This window comes from Vombatus ursinus, unplaced genomic scaffold, assembly GCF_900497805.2.
Source record: "Vombatus ursinus unplaced genomic scaffold, bare-nosed wombat genome assembly UNPS02011649.1, whole genome shotgun sequence".
NCBI classification, from domain to species: domain Eukaryota; kingdom Metazoa; phylum Chordata; class Mammalia; order Diprotodontia; family Vombatidae; genus Vombatus; species Vombatus ursinus.
The window spans coordinates 648,977-665,709 of NW_020951427.1; the positions used below are offsets into that span (position 1 = coordinate 648,977).

Below are 16,733 nucleotides of genomic sequence, written 5' to 3' on the forward strand. Positions count from 1 at the left end.
CACTTAAGTGGTATTTAATGATGAAATTTAAAACAGCAAGTTAAAAGTAGTAACTGACCAAATAATCTAAGACAATATAATAACATCTACATTTATATCACCTTACAAACAGATGAAATATCCTCAAGAAAATAATACACATTTTAAGGTGGCTTTTCTAAATCCTTACTGAATAGATTTCATATATTCCTTTTCGTCCTTCATCACACTCACGGCGAACCCAATGTCGATTGAGGTAGGCACAAATCCCATTCAGCACTTTGCTTGAAAATCGATAATCTTCCCATTGTTGAGTGTAGAATTTCAGTACACTCTCATCCATCAAATCTTCTCCATCCTAAAACAAGCAAGTTCACTAAAACTTTAAGACCACTCATTGTTAATGTCAATACATTAAAAAACAAGAATTAAAACAAACCTAGTTCATAAAAATTTATCTACGTTCATGCATATTCCTATAACATATTCTATAGGTTACAGGAAAAAAATTCATATACTAAGAATTCTGAAGGGTCTATGTACGTAATGCATGTAAAAAAAATACACATTAGCAAATAAGGCAAATTCTGAAGTTTCAGGGAAGGATAAATTATTCCTTTAGATACAGAGTAAAATACTCCCCCGAAATAATAATTTTAAAGTTTTAGAATTCTAATACTCTTCAGTCCACCATGGCACCAACATTATTTTTTGAATGATGTTCCTTCTTTATATTTAACAAAACACTATAATATGCAGAAGAGAACATATGAATAAAACCTGTGTGACATGACTTGTCCCCTAGCAACAGAATTTAAAAATTGTTCAAAATTATTTCTTTTAACAAGTAAAATATTCTTATTTCTTAAATATTTCAAAAGATGTTATTTCATTGAAGTAGATATTTTTTCACTTAACACATATCAAAACATTTCCATGCCTTAAGTAGGTTTTTTCATGAGTTGCAGGTGCCAGAAAAATGTGTCACCTAAAGATTAATCTTGTGGTAAAAAACCTCTGAATTTTTTTTTATTACAGATAAAAATGGATTTTAACTTTTAGTTAGGATTTTTTTTCATTACCAGTAACATCTACCTAGCAAATGAAATAAAAGGCTTATTTTTCCAACTCATCCCAATTAGTCAACTATGGGCAAGTCATTTAACCTCATCTGTGAATCCATTTCATATCTAGCAATTCAGAGGGTTGGGCTAGATAATCTCTAGTGTCCCTTCCAGCTTCAAAGTTCTATAAAGGTAAAATAATGAGAAATTCTCTTCTTTAAGTCCCTTGAAAATCTTTATCTAACAAATACTGAGTTCCCTGTACAAAAGGACTAAATATAAACAAATGTAAAGGGATATATAAAAATCACACCTTGGAACAAAATTTAACTTCATTGTCAATAAAGAATAGCTAAAACACTTTTATACTACAAATGTCTTGTCCTTTACCTATATACATTAAGCAAAATGACAGGATTCATTTTATCAAGATTCACATTTTTTTTCTAATTGCTTTCAAAAAGATATTAAAAACATTCTACGTGGGGAATAAATACGAAGACAAAACTAAATTACAACAAGTTGTGGGCAATCAAATCTACTTTTTTTTTAGAAACAGGTTAATGTTTCCAATGTATAAAGGTATTTAAGGAAAAAAAAAAACAATCTGGAGCATGCTGAAATTTTTGTACCAGGTCTGTGTAGTTCAAAGTATGAATATATACACAGAAAAATCTCTGCTAAATTTCCCAGGGTAGAGAGTATAGATGTCTTCACTCACTCTATATAACATGTGTAGCACCAGCTGAAGGCCCCACTTGCCCATCCGTGTGGCTGGAAGTAAGGCACCACACTGCCTTTGCTACAGAGATGAAGACTGAGGAAGAAAAAGGCAGAAGATGAAGGGGAAAAAACTTAATCACTACCCAGGCAAGAGGAGTAAGGCAGGGCAAACCATACTCAAAAGAAACAGGTATTCACAAAGAAACCCACTTTGGTTAAGGTAGTAATTCTATAGCTCCTGAGTCCCACAGCAAAATTACTTTTGAAAAAGCCATTCTGTAAATTTCTAAGACAAGCTATCTCTTAACAATTTATGTATATTGATGTTAGAAAACAAACCTTAAAATAAACTAGATTCCCTTATGTTATAATAGAAAAATGGCCATAAACTTCTACTAAGAAAATTAAAATAATTTAAAGGGAAGTAAATTAAGAGCTGGGTTATAGAATCAAGAGACCTTAGATGTCATCTTGCCCAACCTCTTGGTTCATTTCACAAATCCCTTACATAATGTCCAACAAATTGTCATCCAGCCTCTGTTAAAAGGATCTAATCATATAATTTTATGGTGCATCAGGCATTAAAAAAATACAAGAAAAGTTGTTTATGGAAAATATTCCATTTCTGCCATGGGCAAAAGAATGAACAATTTCAACATTTTCCCACATATGTACACAAATACATTTTTAAAATAGTATCAAATGACACTGGAAGACTTTAACACTTAGGCATTATTCCATATTTTGTGTCTATTGCAATTTTCATCTGTTTTTAACTGCTTAATTCTCATGTAAAAGAATTTTACCTTGAGGAGGTTTGTCAAATAATTCTTCAGAAATTCTTTCAGTCGTTTGTATAATTCCAAACCAACAAACTGAGCTCCTCCAGGTGTTTGACCTTTCTTAGATTTAGAAGGAGGCACTCCAGCTCGAGCTTGGTTGGACTGATGAACACTAGTACAGTAGTTATAAACATGACTATAAAAGGTTAAGGAACTTAGTAATATTCCAAATACTAGATAAAGTTAAAATTAACTCATTTCTAATTTTAGCTTCACTTTAAAATCTCTATTGGAAAGAAAAATCTAAAAAACAAAACAAAGAATCATCTTGAAATTTTCTTGCCAATGGAATGAAGAACAGTTTCCAAAAAGGCTAACACTGTATTAAAATACCTAACTACAAAACACACAAAACAACTCAGTAAATTCACCTTAAGAATCAAACAGATTTATTGTTAGTTGATAACATGCACAAAAATCCTACTGGATTTCCCAAACTTTGGTAAAATGTAATGAAGTCTAGAGGAGTGACATATAGCCTCTGGGCCTTGGAGTTACTGCAAAGACCCATGGTTCTATCAAATGCTGATATTTTGTGATGTTACAGTTCTTCAATCAACAGATTGTTTAATAGTAGACTAAAGGTTCTGTTTTCAATAGTACAATTATCTCTGTAATGAGCGTCTTCAAAATTATGTTATTAAAAAGGTGCTCTTCATACTTGACAAGATTACAGTACATTAGCCCATATGAAGTTTTCATCTTTGTGAACCTTAGTGTGTAAGAAGTATTAGTTAAAAGAACTTTACTTTCACATTTATAAACACATATAAAGGGGCAGCATTGGGGAAGGTAAAAGAGCACTGGATTCTGAGTCAAAGCGCCCAAATTCAGACCCTGGCTCTGGCCTGAGTGACCTGATCGGCAAATCCCTTCACTTCTTATGGCCTCACTCAATAGCCTCATTTATAAAATTGAGATGGTAATGATCTGTAGGGTCCCTTTTCATCTCTAAATCTATGATGCTACAAAAAACACTTTTAAAAAAGTCACATGAAGAAAGCAGAGCCCAGAAAGTTTCAGTGACTTGCCCCAAATCACCCAGGCATCCAGGAAGCAGCAGGGTCTCATTATGGTTCTCTTGGCCACAGAACCAGTATATTTTCCACTCAGTATGAACCTTACCCAAATGCTTAAACGTTAAAGACCAAGCATACCTACCTGAGGCTTTTAGCTGAAGACAAAATTACAAGCATACAAACATCAGGGCTTGACACATTGCAATTCAGGCCACTTAAATAAGGTTTCATAGTGACCTGCCTCAGGGGTTAATAGAAAGTCAGAAAATACATGGTGCAGGTCAACCTCAGAACAATCTACTCTTGTAGACTCTAATCTAAGTTTAAAGCTCAATGCAGTGCTTTCAGCTTATTAGATAGATTGATTTTAGTTTCTTATAACTTTTCTACTTCAACACTGATTTTAATTCTAATTTATCTTTTAAAATTGTTTTCAGTGCTAAGATTTTGGTTTAACTCTTACTAAGCAGCTTTTTGCTGGACTGTTCCCTTGTTCTTAGTGTTTTAGGTTTTAAGCTAGTGCTTTTTAAGTTTTGAATTATCAACACTGTAATGATTAGGTTTTTTTAGTGCTGAAATTTTAGAATACACCCTCTGTCTGACCCCACTGTGACATGTTCTAGGGTATCAAAACTTAAGTTTTAAAATCCTATTGTTTGAGAGGATTCTGGGAAGATGGTGGAGTAGGTCAGAAAATTCCAAGCTTTCCAGATTTCCCCTCACAAACAAGACAAAATAGTGCTTCATGGAGAACTTAAGAGCAGTAAAAATAAACAAAAGTCGGGGCAGAACAGTGGTCCTTCTGGGACAACAGGGAGAAGATCCAAACAAAAATCCCAAGATTGAGATTTGGTCCCTGTGAAGAGTAAACACCTCAAGCAGTGAGCCCTGGGGCTAGATGGGGTGGGAGGTAGACTCAGGTCATAGATTAAGGGATCCTCTGCTGATAAAGATCCCAGACCCAGATGCTGCTGGCTGTGGGCACTTACAGGAGGCTAGAGGTCTTGGTTTCTGTTCCAGGCCAGAGGGGAGAATTGAAGGAGGACGTGAAGCCACAGATACCATCCCCCATAACCCAGGACCATAGGTGATTACAAAAAATAAGCTGCTACAAATGTTTTTTTTTAAAACGAGCAGGCAAAGGAGAAAGAATCCAACCACACAAAGTTACTATGGGAATAAAAAAGACCAGGATTTATCCTCAGAAGAGGATACTGAAGGAAAAAAAGCCTCACCTACCTCAAAGACTTACCGTCAAATGGTCACCTGACCAAAAAGAATTCATAGAAGAACTTTAAAAAGACTTTAAAAATCAAATGAGAGAGATTGAGGAAAACTTAAAGAAAAAAAATAACAATCCAAGAAGAACAAGATTATGAAAAGAAAGTCAACCAATTAGAAAAGGAGATTCAGAATCTTAAGGAAGAAAACAACTCCCTGAAAATCGGAATTGGGCAAGAGGAAGCCAGTAAAGTTATAAGAGATCGAGAGATAATAAAACAAAATATAAAGAATGAAAAAATATAAGAGAATATGAAACATCTCATAAGAAAGACAACTGATCAGGAGAACTGATCAGAACAGATCAAGAAAACATAAGACTAATCAGACTACCTGAAAGCTACAACAACAAAAAAATTTTTAATACAGTAATTCAAGTAATAATTAAAGAAAACTGTCCTGAAGTGTTAGAATAAGAGGGAAAAGCAGAAATTGAAAAAAAAAATCCACTGATCACCACCTTAAAGAGATCATACAAGGAAAACCTATAGGAATATTATAGTCAAATTCTGAAACCCCCAACTCAAGGAGAAAATATCATGAGCAAAAAAAAAAAATCTAAATATGGCAGAGCCACAATTAGAATCACACAAGACCTAGCAGTGGTGACACTAAAAGACTGCAGGTCTTGGAACACTATATATTGAAGAGCAAAAGAACTGCGGTTCTGGCTAAAGATATCACAAATCAGCAAAAATCCTGAATGAAAAGAAATAGACATTTGATGAACTGCAAGACTTTCAGGATTCTGTTAAGAAAACAAACCAGAACAGAAGATTTGACACATAAGATCCAAGAGCAATATAAGGTACATATCAAAGACCAATTACGAGGGACTCAATAAGGACAGACTGTTTTTTAAATGAGGAAATATAAAATGTACGTATAAGATTGTTATTAGTAATTTGGTAGTTCAAAAGAAAGATTGGAGTAGACCTGAATATGATAGGATTCTAAAAAGTAAAACCGTTTATGAAAAGGTAAAAAGAGTAATTATCTTACACAAATGAGGTATGAGAAGAACTGACAGAAGAATTAAATGGGGGAGGATGGCTGGTAGTTCTGGAATCCTACTTTCAGGAATGGGTTCAAGAAGGAACAATACACATACATTGAGAAGGGTATAAAAGTCTTCTAAATTCAGAAAGAAATAAAAGACTAAGGGAATAGGGAGGTGGAAGGAAATAAGGGAGGGACTTTTAGAGGCTAGGATGAGGGAACAGGATAAGGGGGTATAGAAGGATAGTTTAGATTAACAGGAATGGGAGGATAAGGGAAGGATCATGGGGGGAAGGTTACATATAGGAGGGCAGGGTAGCAGGTATAAGTAGAGGAATCAGGAGGGATAGAAAAGAAGATACACACACAAATATAAAATAAAGATCAGGAGTAGAATTTATTATGAAAAAAAGCAGGGGTAGTAATCATGATCTCAGACAGTTAAAGCTAAAATAGATTTAATCAAAAGAGAAAAATAGGGAAACTACACTATATGACAACCATATTAATCAATGTTGTTTTAGACAATTTAAAATAACTAGACAGTACAGGGTTGGAATATTGCTGTGGTGTAGGAAATGACAAGTTGGTGACTTAGAAAAATAAAGATCTTGACGTATGAAGGAAGAGGTTATCTACTCTCAGAGAAACAGAAGACAAAAACGTATAGTATGGTTTTATATAGGTGCATATTACCATATACGTCTATGTATGAGTATGATTTTAGATATCTAAGTATATGCATGCATGTATATATGCATGTATATGTATACAGGAATATATATGTATGTGTATGTGTACTGATATATATATCTGCACTTAACTGTAGCCTTCTTGGGTGGAGAGAGGAAGGAGGGGAAAAGAGCAAAGTAAAAAGTGCACAGCAGAGAATAAAAGACAACTTACAAGGAAGCAAAAGAAAGATGGACAACTTGGAACACAATGTGTAGTTTATTATATAGGCTTTCTAGAAATGGATATTTATTGTTGTATATTTTGAATCTTCTCTTATATTCTGCTGTGTACATGGCAATGCTTTTTTTATTTTGTATTTTTTAATATTTAAGTTTATGTTTCTTTTTCTTTTCTTATTGTGTATTTAAATTTAAAATAATTTTGGAAAAAATAAATAAAATCCTATTGTTTGACTATTCTTTTCCAGAATCCAAAGACTCACTTTCAGTGAGATGGCACAGATTAAGAGACTGAAAAGAAGTATCTTAGGTGAAGAATGGCAAATAAAACTAGTGCTGCTGGAAGGGCATGGAAAGAGGTTAAGTGCAAGAAGATATAAAGGTTGATCAACAGTGTCAAAGGCTGCAGAGAGAACAAGAGAGATGAGCATTATAAGAAAAATCTGTTAGACTTGGAAATTAACAGTGGAGATAAAAGGAACCTTAGGGATCATTGAGTCCAACATCCTCATTTTACTGAAGAATAAACCAAGGCTTAGAGAGATTATATTACTAGGCCAGGGTCACACAGCTGGTTAGTGTCCAAGACACATCTTCCTAACTCCAGATCCAACACTCTGTCCACTAAGAAAGGGTAAGGAAAAGCAGGCTGCCACATACTGTACACAAGTGGTACAAAAGATTTCACCAAACAGATATACACTTAGAAGAGGCCAAGAAAAACGAGGTATAAAAGAGCATTGCAGTGGTACCCCAGGGAATGTTCACCATAATGTTTTCTGGTTTATAAAGCACTTTATCACTATCTCATTTGTTCCTCACAACAGGCCTGGAAAAATGGATGTACAAGTATTTTTATTCCCATTATACTAAATTATTAAGCGGTAGAAGTGAAATTTGAACTCTAGCCTTGTGATTCTAAATACACAGCCCTTTCCATATCACAGTTTCTCTCCTTAATTGGCTCCCACAAAATCTTTTATGTGTAGACATCCTGGTTCTTCTCATTTATGTACACAGTTTTTTTAAATAATTAGTGAAAATGAAAAGCATTGGGTCACTTTGTCAATCTAGTTCTAAAGTTATTCCATGAATAGCAGTGCCAGATGAAGAAGCAGAGGGAGATGTTTTTTGCTTTCCATTATGTATGATTAGAAAGTATGTGGGGCTGACAATGTGGCAAGGGCAATACATAGCTAATGGCCGACTAATGTGCTCCACTGGCATCCATGTCACATCAAGGGAAAACCCTTACCATATTGGACAGATCTGTGCAGAATTTGTGGAAAGACACATCCAGCTAAGAAGGCATGGATAGGTTCTGATCTATATTGCTGAAGGAAATATCCACATTGTTAAGATCTCAAAGTCATACAAATATTGGAGGTGGGGGGAAATTGAGGAAGGGAATGGTCATTTATTAATACATATAAATGTGTATTAAAGCAGCTAAGTACACAAAAACCTCTGACCTAAGTAGAAATAGGCTCCCCTAAATATGTTTCTGTTCTCAGTTCATGTGTCCACAAAACATACTAAAAAAACAAAACAAAACAAAACAAAAAAACCAGACCCCAGCCTGTGATATTATGAGTCATATGGCCAACAAGAAGGATGACTAGACAATTTTTCTGAGTCTCATTATTTTTCACACCACTCCAAAATAAGAATTACAAGCAAGAAGTAAAGCAATTATAGTTGACTTTATGGTTATAAAACATCAAGTACCCTAAAGAGATAAGAATCCAATAAACTAACAGGGAAGGTTAATCCCTGACACATTCATTCACTCAGGAACCCTTCCCTACAAGCCCTCAGATTCCGGCTGGGTGGCACAACCAGACCCTTGGACCTGTACTCTGCAATCCTATCAGCAAATTCTTTTCTGCTGCTATGGTTTCTGCCAGCTAACGATCCCCTCCATACAAACCATCTCTGCTCTTGCCCTATCCTTCTATGATAGCAAGTAATGGTCCCTACCCATGGAGATACAGGAAAGCTGAAAACTGATTTTACCTAGGAAAGCAGCATAGCTTGGCTAGAAAATTAAGGAGACGGAGGAATTGGGGCAGGGTGCCAGCATTTGTGTGGACTTAAGGAAAAGGAAATGGCACCCAGCTGGGGACAATTTTGTCCCAAAAGAATTCACGTGGACCCAAGACTGAGGGCAGTAGAAAGCAAACTGCCCAAACTAGGGGGAGGCTGAGATGGTTTGGGGCTGGGATGGGGAAAGGCAATGGCAGAACTAGGCTTGGGGAAATAGCCACCAAAGGAGGAGTCAGAAAGGGAGCAACAAGAAAGTAAGAGGAAAATAAATGAGATTACTAAATATCTCAGGAGGAAAAAAATTCAATTAAAAACTTTGGTAACAAACAGATAAACTCACCAATAGGTAAGATATTAAAAATCTGGCCTCCAGACCACCTAAATAAGAGTCTAAACATCACTTTGTAAATATTGAAAAAAAAAAAAGAAAGAAAGAAAGAAAATGAAATCAATACTTGATGAGGCAGAGGACCCTTTGGATTCCCAAGGGCAGAACCACAGCAGGATATTGCTGAATGGTTCAAGAGACAAATAAGAATTGCGAAAGTAGAATTTATTGACAGCACAGCAGAAATTATTGGCAGAAAAGAAAAACAAAAAATTTACACCCCTATGGCAAACCTTACCAAAGAAACAAGAAAATAACTAATGGGGGATGCAAAGGCTCCCCAGAAGAATATAAATCAAAAAACCTGAATACCAAAATACAAGAAATAGTATAGTAAAACTGCCCAGAACTTCTGAACAGAGATAACAAAGTATCAACTGAAAAAATCCAGAGATCACTTTCAGAGAAGGAAATAATAAGCTGCAAATTCCTAGACACATGGGGGTTAAATTTAATAATTCCAATGACAAATTCTGTAAGCACACAGAAAAAATACTTTTGAAGTTGTAAAAAATAAAAGAAAGGAAAGAAGAATAAAAAGAGACTATTCAGCACCCACATAAGAAACCACATATGGAACCAGAAAAGCAGAGGAGTACAAGATACAACTCAACATGGTAAACTCTGAAAACCTATGCCTAATGGGGGGCAGGGGAAGGAGCGCACCAATAAAAGAGAGGCATTTGGAACTTTTTTAACCCCCCCCAAAGACCTAAACCCAAGCTGCTTATTTGCTTGTGAATACCCCAGACAACTGAGATAGAAGAAAGGCAAACAAATATGACAATAAAGGAAGGCATGATAATTTAAGTATATTAAATGGGGGAAGAAAAGCTAGTTTAAAAGAAAACCAAAGGGAAAGACAATAGATTTCAAAAACAGCAGAAGCAAAATAACACAAGGAGCATTAAGAGATGTCTTTCTCAAAGTACACAAGTAGTTAAGAGTAAAAGTGGAACTTAAATAGAACGGATGGTAGAGGAACAGTGCTGAAACACCACAAATTAAAATTCATAACTTGAGCCTCCAAGTGATTCAATGCAGAGTAAGAGGATGCATAAAAGGGGAGAAGAGAGGAGTAAGACAAGGGGGTGTGTAATTCACTCAATCAAGGCAATGGTAAACAATGAAAAAAAAAATAATTTCTATAGTCTGCCAGGAAAAAGGCCTAGTGGACAATGGGTGATAAAACAAAGAGAAAGATAGAAAAAAGAGAGAAGAAAAGAGGAAAACTTAGTGCAGTGGTAGTTGAGGGAGGAGAAAGCTACCCACTTAAGAAAGCTTCCACAGAGGGAGGGAAATGAGAGAACCTTGGGTGTAATCTGCAGAGATTTGGTGCCTTAGAGTAACTTAAGAGTACCTCTGAGAGAGTGTTGTGCCTCCATGGAAAACGTCAGATGGGGAAATCTAAGCTCCTGTGGTCAATGACCACCACAACACTTGGACCCAGAGAGAGGGAATGCACAGAAAATGGTGGTGGTGGGGGGGGGGGGGAGATCATGGACAAGGCAGGGGCAAGTAAAGAATTACACAGGAAAATTTCTATCATGGGGCAATACTTTCAATACAATCCTCTTTATATCCTGCAGGAATTTCAAAGAATAAAACACAACAGAAATAGGGAAGCGCATGATCTACAAAGTAGTAAGATAGAAAGTATTCAGAAGATGGAACTCAAAATATGTATCTTAGAAACTTTTAATTTCATGAGGAATACAAAAACTAAATAAAGAATAATTAAGTATAAAGATCATAAAAAAGTTTAGAAAAGACAGAATAGAAAGAAATAAAAGATGTAGAAAATTTAAAAAACTAACAAAATACATAGAAAAGGAAGTGGAATTTTATTTGGCTAATTTAGAGGGGGGAAGGAAGGGAAGAAACAGATAACTAGATTAAAGGAAGAGAAACGATTAAGTTCAGCAAACTCCAAAACTAAAGAAAGGAGTAAGGGAGCAAGGGGTTTGAGGAAGAGGAAGAGAGCTAGAAGAAACAGGATTGCCTTAAGGTAGATTAAGCTAAAACAATACAAAACAAAAAAAACAAAGTACTGTTTCTATAGAGGAAGAGGGGAAAAAAACAATTTGGAAAAAAAAAGCAACAACCAGTTTCAGAAGCAAATAGAAGAAAATAAAAATTAATTCTCAAAACTTTAGAGGTGAATGAATTAAACAATCCAATACAACAAAAGGTGAGATTGGATAAGAAAACAAACTCCACAATTTGTTGCTTACAAAAAATACACCTAAAAAACAAAGTCAAAAACAGCATAAAAGTATAAAAGTGAAAAGATCAAAATTTTAACATGCATCAGTTGAATCCAAAAAAACAAGCCCTAAATGCACATCCATTTACAACATAAAAGAGATAAACAAGGAAACTGCATTAAGCTGAAATGGACAACAAAACAATACCAATATTAAATTTGTAAGCTCCAAATGCTTTAAGCATCTAAATTCATACATGAAAAATTAACTGAATTATCTGTAAGAATAACAACAGAAGACTTCGATATCCCTCTTAGCTTTGGACAAATGTAATGAAAAGATAAACAAAAGGGAAAATATAGAACTGAACAAATTTTCTGGAGAAGCTAGATCTAAAAGATTTATAGTACCTTCTAAATGAAATTGCTGAAGATTGTATTTCTCAAGGATGATTTCAGAAAAACCTGGGAAGACTTCTAGGAACTGATGCAAAATGAAGGGAGCAGAACCAGGAGAACACTATATAGAGTAATAGCAATATTGTAACTGAAAAATTTAGCCACTCTGATTAATATAATGGTTCAAAACAATTCTGAAGGGCTCATGATGAAAAATGCTATCCATCTCCAGGGAGAACTGATGAACAAATTAAAGTAGAATTTTTTCACTTTACTTTCCTTTTTTGGCAACATGGAAATATTTTGCATGATTTCACATATATAATTGATATTGCCTGCCCTCTCAATAGGTAGGGGAAGAGCTGAATGAAGGGAGAGAATTCAGAATTCAAAAAATTGAGAATGCTAAAAATCACAAACAAAAAGGAACATAATTCTTAGCACCAAATGGATTTTTACAAAAACTGACTATATATTAGGACACAGAAATATTGCAAAAAAGATAAAATATAAACAGATCCTTTACTAATTATAGCAGTAGTCTTTTCTACCACTTTCTTTTCACCTCTTCTCTTATGAGAAGTGAAGACCTCTCTTAGCCAGATGAATTTCGCCACAGAGGTAGTAGCTTATGTTGTTTCTAGGTGTGTGGTATTGCGCTGATTTTAGCATTTTTCCTTAAAAGAGGGAACTTACAAATTCAAAATTCCACAACTATCACATTTAAATAAAAGCTAACAAAATTCATTTTTACAAATTATACGAAAGCAAATTTTCAGAAATTAAATGTATCTTTATATACCAGATCAATTACAAAGAGTAACATTATGCTCTTTTTAAAAGGACTTATTTTTTAACACATTCAATCTGCCTATTTCATCTGGTATATATAAGATGTATTCAGGACCTCTATACCTTCTAATAAAAAGTATTTTAAAAATATTCAACAGCACAAAATAATTTTGTTATATAACACTAAGTGTAATATACATGCACACTCATCAGAACTGTAAGCATTTCATGAGACAGGGAAGAAGGACATCACACAGTATGTCACCAGAAAGTAATAAGACCGATTCTGTATGAATGACAGAAGCACAAGAAGAATGCTCAGGTTGGGAACATGGTGTGGCACATTTCAACTTTCAACGGCAGTACTATCAAATTCAGATAAGTAAATTTAATGTGGTGAATTCCATTCAACCTGTGTTAAATCATGTATTACATTCAAGGCACTGAAAACAATTATCTGGTTTCCCATCAGTACAAAGATGAGTGACTATTAGTGGGAGTAAAAAAGTCACTTTGTGAGGTTACATATCTATGCAAGATGTTGCATTAAAAGAAACTAATGGGGTGGGGCAGCTAGGTGGTGCAGTGGATAGAGCACCAGCCCTGGATTCAGGAGGACCTGAGTTCTAATCCGGCCTCAGACACATAACACTTACTAGCTGTGTGACCCTGGGCAAGTCACTTAACCCAATTGCCTAACCCCCCCCCCCCAAAAAAGAAAAAAAAAAAACTAATGGGAATGAAGCAATGTCAAGAACAAGAATTTGTGTCTAACAAAAAAAGTGTTTTTTTTTTAAATAGAGGGATATTAATGATATATGGATTCGGTTATTTAAACAGTCAAAAGACCCACTAAAATGCTGAAAAGGTGAGTGATTTGGTTGGTTCAGATATTATTTATGGTGAAAATTATGGTAAAGAATTAAAGACTCATTCTGAAAGAAAGTGTGAACATGAGGAAAGTTTGAAAGCAAACAGCATTTTAGGTAAAGACTGCTGTCTTACTTGTTTTAAATTTGCTCTGATAATTCAAAGGAAGCTGAACAAAATAATGTTTTAGAGGAAAAGAGCAACAGATGATAAAACATGGTCTTTCCAATATGACATAATAAAAAATCAAATTGAAAATTACTATTCCTGAGATCACTGCCTCAAAAGTGCATGAGTCAAAAATCATGGAAAGATGACACTTTTTTTTTCCTCTGACATCAATGATACTGTTCACAAGTCATTTCATGACATATGTTTATAAGGCTTATTACATAAAGTTTCTGAAATAGCTGAAGGCCTTGTACAATGCAAAAGGGTCTAAAAATTGGTTTCTTTAGGATGACTATCTAGCTCAAGTAATGTTTCTTATGCAACACTTTTAAAACTAAAAAATGGCTTGGTAACACATAAACCAATTTGCGGCAGTTGCCAGAGTAGAAATATAACCTCAAAGCAAATGAAGATGTTACCATTGATACATTTAAAATACCTTAATTCAGGCTCTGAAGGCAATTTCAAGAGAATAATTTCATAAACATTTTGAGTAATTATAGCATTATTGGGCTAAATCCTTTAGACACTCTCCCTCCCCCAAAGGTGACAACAGTATGGCAAAGCAGAAAGAGCATTCTCCCACATCAAGAGAACTGGTTCTTAATCTTGGTCTTATCATTAACTAGCTCTGAGATCTCTAGGCACTTTTAGTTCTCTCTTTTAGACTGCTTAGGTCCTCTCCTCTGTAAAAACAATCTCTAAAATCCTTTATTTCTCAAAATGTTGATTCTTTAAAGAGGAAAATAGTATTTTAGATATATTCATTCTAGGTTAAATTTTTGAAAAGTGTCAATACATTATAATTACAATTCTATGATGAATAGTAAGTATTTTCATTAATTTTTTCAACATATTGTTTAGAAGTCTTCTTTCTATCAATTTGTTGTATAACAGAGCGAGAAAAGTTCTTAAGAGAAAAAAAAAGTTAATATTGTTATTAGTCCAACTTAAGATAACTATCTGTAGAAGAATACTGGACTGAACTGATCACTATATTTGATAAAAGTTCCACCACAAAAGTTCACTACTTTCTCAACAGTGTCTTCAAGAGTGATTGGAGTTAAAGGACTGACCTAATGGCAATATACTCTAGATTCTAGTTTTTTTATATGGGATCACTTAGGAGGCATTTCATGTATCAACATTAAAACAACCCTGGTCATCTATGTTCTTCACATGCTATGCCACAGAATCCCAGTCTTTTAGTTAATACATCATCCTATCATCTTTTAAAAAATCTCTTCTCTTAAGAGTGCTGTGTTGTACATTGACGGATAGAGACAGAATCCAGACCTGTGATTTCATGAGTAAAAAGAGCTCCTAGAAGAGGAAATTTCTTCTAATAAAAATCAGCATCTTCTTTGCAACAGCTTTAGAGAGTTATTACAAAACCAAGAAGTGAAGTGACTTGAATAGAGTCACACAGCCAGCATGTATCAAAGATGCAACCTGAACTCAGGTCTTTAAAGCCCTTAGGCAGCTCTCCAACAACTACTAAACTATGTATGCATGTGTTTGTGTGTATGCACAGGCATACAAGAAATGTTAGACTAATTTTTTTCAAAGTCAGAGATAAATGGATATCCACATATGTTACAAAAGCAGTGTTGGCAATTATTCATCTATGTATACACTAGATTTAAGTTTAGCATAACTCCACTATCCCCACCCAATAACTTCTGATAAAACCTATTATAAAGCAGTAGTAGTTCACATTTTAAGAAAGTTAACTTAACCTTATTTTCAACTTTTTACAAATTCAATGGGGATTCTTGATTTATGGCATCTTAAAAGACACTCAACAAATAATTTTTGTAATTAAAACACATTTTAAGTACTTAAAATACCCTAAGAATACAAATGCCTTAAGAGTTTAAGATCTCCTTTCACATACCTTAATATCTTCCTTGGTATCTACATCACACAGTGCTTTTCATACAGTAGCTAAGATGTAGAGAGGCAAAAATCTGCTAAGTTGCACATTAAAAGATACCTATACCCACAAATTTTACTCATAATATTAAGACAATTCATTCTTCATTTTGAGGTAGGCTTTCTACAAATTACAAAAGGTTAATTTATCCTAAAAGGTAACTCGTTAAACAAAATGATTATTTTTAAAGCTAATTAGGAATATTGAGCACTATTAATGTATAGGATAAAGAGTGAAGAGAGACACTTTGTATAATGTAGGTTCAGTTCAAATGATAAATCCTTCAAGTAGCCTTTCCTGATTCTCTCAGGAGTTTAGAGGCACTCTGCTGCTGCCCCCTTTTCCTACAGCATGATATACTGTATTTACTTAGGAACTGAATGTAAGCTTCTTGAGAGCAGAGACAATATCGCCTCTTTATATGTCTGCGGATATGTACGTGGATATGTACGTGTATGTGTGTGCACACGCGTGCCTAGCACAATGCTGACAAAGAGCGCAATTAAAAAAACACTTGTTTAAAATTCTCTAACAATATAAAAAAAATGCTAGTTGATCAATTTAAACAAGTTTTAAGATATTAGGATACGTGTAGAGTTCCATATATCTGGATTTCGCCATACTTTGTCTGGTATAAACCTGTTGGATTCCAGCTCTGAGATCATCCCAAATTTGGTCGAGACCAATCTGTTTTAGTCCATGTGGATTCTGACTCCTGTTGGATGACATTTTGTATATTGTGACTTTTTCCAGTGAGGAATGTTTTATCTGAGATCTAGCTAATCCTCCATCAGATGAACATATGCAGTATCATTCCAAATTCAGTAACAGCAGCTCAGAAGAGTTGTTCTTTATGTGCGAGGAATAAGGTCGTCTTCCAAGCAAACCTGAAGGAAAAAAGATTTAATTAAAATAGAACATAGAGTCTATCACCAGACATTTAAAACACAGAAAAATGAGCAAGGGGTTGATATATAACATTGAAAATGTTAAGTCTTATAGACTAGTGCCTACTGATGTTCACTTATATTAATATTTGTGTGTGTATAACTGTGCACATATGTGTACACAATCCTATTATGGTCCATATATGTCCACTTGAAG

At 34.5% G+C, this 16,733-nt stretch overlaps 1 protein-coding gene across 2 annotated transcripts in view; it reads right to left on the reverse strand.

The window, feature by feature from the left end:
• Positions 1-16,733, reverse strand: part of CUL1 (cullin 1) — a 113,352-nt gene that overhangs the window by 54,614 nt on the left and 42,005 nt on the right. For both annotated transcript variants that reach the window (XM_027856821.1, XM_027856820.1), the window contains exons 2-4: positions 16,219-16,516; positions 2,573-2,744; positions 170-337 (exon numbers count right to left, since the gene is read on the reverse strand). In XM_027856821.1, the coding sequence (XP_027712622.1) occupies positions 170-337; positions 2,573-2,744; positions 16,219-16,358 (480 nt within the window). In that variant the 5' untranslated portion in view covers positions 16,359-16,516. The remainder of the gene's footprint in view (positions 1-169; positions 338-2,572; positions 2,745-16,218; positions 16,517-16,733) is intronic.